The sequence below is a fragment of the Arachis hypogaea genome, chromosome 20 (assembly GCF_003086295.3).
Source record: "Arachis hypogaea cultivar Tifrunner chromosome 20, arahy.Tifrunner.gnm2.J5K5, whole genome shotgun sequence".
Classification (NCBI taxonomy): Eukaryota; Viridiplantae; Streptophyta; class Magnoliopsida; order Fabales; family Fabaceae; genus Arachis; species Arachis hypogaea.
The window spans coordinates 18,774,250-18,781,235 of NC_092055.1; the positions used below are offsets into that span (position 1 = coordinate 18,774,250).

Sequence of the window (6,986 nt, forward strand, 5' to 3'; positions counted from 1 at the left end):
TTTATTTGTCCTATTTTACTGCAACGTATTGCTGACATGACAGGGAGCGTTCTATTCTTTAAAATGGTTCTTTGACACATAATCAATTAACATTACACGTACACAAATTTCGTTAACTCTGAATGGAGAGTTTAACGAAGGGACCAAAAAGTCTGAGAAAATTAATGATTAAGGGTCGCATCGTCATTTTTCAATTGATGAGAAACGAGTTGTTATTTTGAATAATAGTACGAGTGAGGCTGAATTTTTACTTTTTTTATTAAAATTCCAAATACTGGGTTGTTCCTTTCGTAACATGTGGCCACTTAACTGCTATGTGTACGAGTTAATTGTCATATCAGCAGTTTAATGTGAATAAATTTATTTTTATCAATTGAAATTTATTTTTATCAAATATAACGTTAATTTTTGTTTTTTCATAAATAAATTTATGAACGTTCAGAACATTCGTACCTAGAAATAATGGATTGTTCCTCTATGTATTCCCATAATGCACAAAATCATATATATCTTCAAAAACCACATGAAAAGCTTAGGTTGCTCCGGTAAATGACAAGCATTAACCGAAACATTATTGCTACTATAGCTTAGAGGCTTTTAATTTGTAAACAGAAAGTACTTATTATAGGAGCAAATAATATATAAGAGACTAATTATTAATTGGCCTTCTTGGAGAGGAAACCATTGGTTCCAATCCTCTTCTTCCTTAGCCTATCTGCAACTATGAAGGCAAGCTCAAGAGACTGGGATGCATTGAGCCGCGGATCGCAATGCGTGTGGTATCGCGAGCTCAGATCGTCGAACGTCACTGTGTTGGATCCTCCGATGCACTCTGTAACATTCTGTCCGGTCATCTCTACATGGATGCCTCCAGCATGGCTACCTTCTTGTTCATGAACATCAAAGAATGCTCTCACCTCATTCTACAAAACATATTAACATATAAACATGAGCATATTCATACATAATTACAATAAATAAGTTTTTTGGTTGACTAATTACAATAAATAATTGGATTAAAAAGAAGTATATAACAAGATGCTATATTTATGGGTGGTAATAATATTGGTACTCCTATTTTTAATAATGTCATCATTTCACACACAATTTTTTTTTTTTGTGTTTTTATATAAATAAATATATGAAAAAGAGTCATATTATTAAAAGAGGATGGACAATATCCATTTCCAAATAAGTAAATAATTTATATTATTTTATTATCCTTAATAATTATTTTTGTAATTTGCAAGGGGGAAAAAAGATAACTTATATAGACATATGTTAAATTTAGACAATATGATAATATATAAGACTCCTTTTATTTGAAAATGCATAAATTAATTTTTTATAAATTTTAGGATATATAATGCTCAATACTTTTGTATTATATAGATGATGAATGTTAGAGAATTATCAAAATTTATTATTTTTTATTATTATTTAATTATTAATATTTAAAAATATAAAATAAAATATATTATTAGATTGCATTATAGAATCTAACATTATAGGCACAATTGCCTAGAATACTGTATAAAACAAGTTTGTCTATCATTTTGTACTATTGCCGAAAATGATATATATATTAATAAAATTGCTATTAATAAGAGAATTTACCAAAATTGCATCAAAGGGTCTTGTTTTGAGGCCACAGGGTGCCTTAATGGTGTTGCCATGGCAGGGATCAGAAACCCATGTGACTATTTGACCAGATCTACGAACAGCTCTAATCAAATGAGGAAGCTTGACTCTCAAATTCTCAGCACCCATTCTCACTATTATTGTTATCCTTCCTGCCTTGTTATTCGGGTTCAAGATTTCAATGAGGTTCACCAGCTCATTCGGATCCATTTTGTTGCTCACCTGTATATATACGAATATGACAGTTAATTAAGACATCCCATAATACCCAAAAAGTGACCGTAAGGAATAGGGTTATGCTACGTGTAACATCCATCACCAAAATTAATTACTAATATAAAATACATACTGAAATACAAATACATATTAAAAATAAATTAAATCACATATGTATTTATATACAAATACATTAATAACTAATTTTAGTGGTTAATTTTGGTGTATAAATAATATTTTTCGTAATAGAAGGAAAGTTGTATTACCTTGATGCCAAGAGGGTTAGCAATTCCTCTAAGGAACTCAACATGAGCACCATCAAGTTGGCGAGTACGCTCACCAACCCAGAGCAAGTGAGCAGAGCAATCATAGTACAATCCAGAGGTTGAATCCAACCTTGTCAATGATTGTTCATAAGGCAATAATAGACACTCATGTGATGTCCAGAATTCAGTAGATGTCACCTGAGGGTCATCTAGGGTCAGCCCTGCGGCCGCCATGAAACCTAAGGCCTCGTCCACCCGGTTCGCCAGCTCATGGTACCTGTTCCACCATCAACAAGAACACCACAACCCAACCATGATGTAGTTTTGCAAGAATTGATATGCTATAATTTGGTATATCTTTGATTTTGGTATCAGTCAATACTCAATACTTAATTATTTACTATCAAACACTTTTACTGCATTACAAATGCTATATGTACAAAAAAAAAATCAACTACTAAATTAATCATGATATATTTATATATTATTTAATTAATTTTAAATGTATATTTTATATTTCAATATATAATTTATACGGGTAAAAGATATTGTGACTGATTTTTGGTATATATATATAGCATAGTTGTTACTGCATACCAATTAACATTGCTCTAAGGACAAACTATGACATCTAATACCAAAAGAGAAAGTCTAAAAGGTGAGCATTTTTATTAAAATTTGACCAACACTTAGCAGCAAAAGAAAAATGAGTAATTCTCTACCATTAGATAAAATCTCATACCATTAAAAATACTATTAATGATTAAGTAATGACTTCAAATCACAAAATCTGCTATTCCTAGCATTCCTCGTATCCAAAAAACTAAATGAGTTCCAAAGCATAGGTTATTCCAACATTGCATAGCTTAATTAATTAGTAATTACCTGTCTCCCTGCTCACTGTTCTGTGCAAAATCAAGATTCCACTCATTGATCCTCTGCATTGCAGCGTAGCCTCCGGTGGCGAAGGACCGGAGAAGGTTCAGTGTTGCCGCCGATTGGCAATAAGCCCTCACCATCCGGTGAGGGTCTGGGATTCTTGATTTCTCATCAAAGGCATCACCATTGATGTTGTCACCCTTGTAACTTGGCAGCTTCACTCCATTCACTTCTTCAAATGGGTCTGACCTTGGTTTCGCAAATTGGCCCGCCATTCTTCCCACCTTAAACAATCGTTAACAATACAAAAACTTGAAATTTCAGCGGAATAAATTTTACTTAAATGAGTTTAATTTCCATGAAATTTACTTTTCTATCAATTATATTGACAATCAATTATCATTATGTAGTGATTGGGGTACTATACATGATAATTAACAATCATTATACGATTTTTTTCATTAACATAATTCATTATTTTATAATGATTAACGTAGAATTAATCTCATTATTTCAACATCAAATAACAGAACACACAAAGAAACACTAGAAAGCCAAAATCAAAAAGAAAAGTTTGGTCCCACATCGATATACACGAATCTGCTTATACCAATCATATTATAATATGTCTAAAAATTAATTTCCTTTTTCTAAAATTGAAAAACACAATGACTGTCTGATTTTGATGAAAGATGCCATATTATGAAAATGGAATTATTGCTTTAATCTTTTTGTAAACCGAATGAAAAAAAATTGAGAATATACTTGAAATATGCTACTTAAGTTTCATTTGGTTACATATACTACTTTAAATTAACCATATAAGTTACATAATAATTATATAAATATTATGTACAAAAAATCTAAATATTTAATTTTAAGAATATATATTTTTGGTATGCTTTAATGATATAAATTTAATACCAAAAAAAGTAAATTATTGGCTGCTGCTCTCCTCGCTCTATGTACTGTCTCTGCAGCCAGATTCATTCAATGTATCCTAGATTCATAACAAGTTAATGACCGAAATTCGTATTTTCTTTTTCATGTCAAAATAGTGCAAAATTGCTAATAAAACGTGTCAGAATTATGTTTTCAAATGAAAGAATAAGTGAACATCCTAAATAAAAATTTTGCTAACCGGTATCAAAATCTTTATTTTTTATAAAAACCTATATTTGGTACTTAAAAATGGTCAAATAATTTAATATATTTAATTAAATTATTATTTAACGATCTTTAACAATAAATTTTACATAAATTTATTAAAATTTCAGTTTTTAAATAATAAATAGTGTGTTGGACCATGATTTTCTTCCTTAATTCCTTTACTTATTTTTGTTAGAAAAAAAATACTAAAAGAGAGAATAGATTAAAAAAAAAAAAAGAAAGAAAGAAAACCTTAACAACAGGCATTTGTCCACCAAACATGAGAACAGCACCCATCTGAAGAAGCACTCTAAAAGTATCCCTTATATTGTTTGCGCTGAACTCCTTGAAGCTCTCCGCGCAGTCACCGCCTTGCAGCAAGAAAGCCTTCCCCATCGCCGCCTCCGCCAGTCTCTCCTCCAGCCTCCGAGCCTCTCCCGCGAACACGATCGGCGGGAACGACTCTATCGTCTTCAGCACCGTCTCCAGCTCATTCTTGTCCGGGTATTCCGGCAGCTGAAGCGCCTTCTTTGACTTCCAGCTGTCCACATTCCACTTCGATCCGCTCTTCGTGCTTGTCACGGCGGCGGAAGTGGTGGCAGCGCCTTTGGGAGCGTCGGCTGCGTGGACGGCCAAGATGCGTCTTGGTTGGTGGTGATGGTTGGTGGCAACAACGGTTTTGATTTTGGAAGAGGGTTGGTGAGATGAGAGAGAGTGTTGAGTTGTCTCATGCGACAACGAAGTTGAGAAAGTTGTTACACTTGAAAGTGCCATAATCATTAATGAAAACACAAAGACACTCACTCACTCGATGGATCGATCACTCTCCTTTTCGGGTGGAATTGAATAATGAAGGAGCAAGTCCGAGCGAGTGCAAAAAATGAAGTTTTATAGTGGGTTTTTTATGCGTGTGCGAAAGAGAGGTAGGTGAGGTTTGGTGGAGTAGTGAACAATAAAAAAAAAAGAGGGAAGATGAGAGAAAAGTTGTTGGTTTCACTGTTTATTATTAGATAAATATGTTAAAAATGTTTTTTTTTTTTTTTTTTTATAAGATGTTTTTTAAAAATTAAAATTTAACATATATAATTAATTAAATTATATTATTTTTATTAAAATTAAACTGGACATATCAATTTAGTCAAAAAATTAATAAATTTAATTTTAAACTGGTATACATTAATATTTTTTATAAAAAATTATTACAATATCTCTATTATAAAAAATAACTAAAATACTCGTATTATATATATATATATTAATTTTAAAAATTTTAAATTCTAATTCTAGAAAAAAAAAATGCTAGAATTTAGGATTCTCAAAATTAATATATATAATAAGAGCATTTTAATCATTTTTTATAATAAGGGTATTATAGTAATTTTTATAAAAAATAATATTAATTTAGACCGATTCAAAATTTGATTCACCATTTTTCGGTTAAATTAATTTGTCTAGCCTAATTTTGACAAAAATAATACAATTTAATCGATTATATGTGTTAAATTTTAATTATAAAAAATATCTTTAAAAAAAGACGTTTTAGACGTCTTTATCGGAGTAGTCCCTATTATTATAATCTATAATAATTACTATGTTAGTTTGTATAATTTTATCATTTTTTTAATAATTATGTTAAGTATATATTAAAATTTAGGTATTTATACAAAATATATTTAAAATATAAAATATACATTAAAAATAATTAGAATAAATTATATATATAAACAAATTAAATGAGAATTAATATTATACAAATGTTCGAAAATAAAATGGTTTATATACCTTCTGATTTTATGTAAATTGAATCAACTAAATTCGATTTATAATTTTTAATACAAATCGAATAAATTAAATTCGATTCATTATATATGCTATATTAATAACAAATCAAATCCAGTTAGATTCGATTTACTACTTTTTGAGGTATATATATATATAAATTGAATTTAGTTGATTTGATTTAGTACTAATAGATTATTTATTCTATTTTAAACCTATGACTATCGACGTGAAGATTGTTTAGTTATTATATATAATTATTATCATTTATCAATAAAAAAGTATAATCTTTTATACTCTCAAAACTATTATTTGAACATTATTTATAATTTGTGTGACTTGTAAATGATTTTATCATACAGATCAAGATCGTTTTAGAGAAGAGGTTTAGTGGTTTTCTCTCATTTTAAAAAGAAATTTATTTCTAATTGCAAATTTAAATCAGTTATTTGAGATGTATTATTTTTATGTATAGGTAATTCGTTAGAAAAGAGAAGTTGAATTAATTGAATAAAATAAAATAATGAAGATTTATCTTTTTAGCCACTTCTTTTTACTCTTCTGTTTTTTCTCCCAAGACCCATCATCTATAAAGTACGGATATTTTGCTAAGTTGTATGTTTGCGTGTTGGACATATTTTGGATACGACACTCACCGACACTCGTCCGACACGTGTGTCTGTTATGTCCAACCGTGACTTAATAAAAAATAAAAAATTCTTTTTTGGACACGTCTGGACACACCTAAATACTATAACGTGTCTGCGTATCAAGTCTTATTCTTAACATATATTCTTAAATAAATTTAGATATAGCATATATTATTATTTATCAAAACAAAAAAAATATTTTAGATGCTTGATATAATTAAAATAAGACATTAAAAATAATTAAAAATTTTAATTTATATTTAATATCAATAAAATATCAAAATATCATTACGATTTATCTAAAAAATTCTTTATATTTTATATGTATACGTGTCCCCGTGTCATGTTGTGTCTCATGTCCGGATTTGAATCCTCTAAATTTTGAATTTCATTTTGGAGGATAAAG

General features: G+C 29.3%; 1 protein-coding gene across 1 annotated transcript; it reads right to left on the reverse strand.

Annotated features, from left to right (window-relative positions):
• Window positions 1–454: 454 nt before the first annotated feature.
• Window positions 455–5,125, reverse strand: LOC112782390 (phospho-2-dehydro-3-deoxyheptonate aldolase 2, chloroplastic). The gene is made up of 5 exons (XM_025824746.2): window positions 4,404–5,125; window positions 3,009–3,286; window positions 2,124–2,400; window positions 1,618–1,863; window positions 455–923 (listed from the first exon to the last, which is right to left on the reverse strand). Exons 1-5 carry the CDS (start codon window positions 4,929–4,931, stop codon window positions 657–659), a joined length of 1,596 nt encoding a protein of 531 aa, XP_025680531.1. The 5' UTR covers window positions 4,932–5,125; the 3' UTR covers window positions 455–656.
• Between the last annotated feature and the right edge of the window lie 1,861 nt (window positions 5,126–6,986).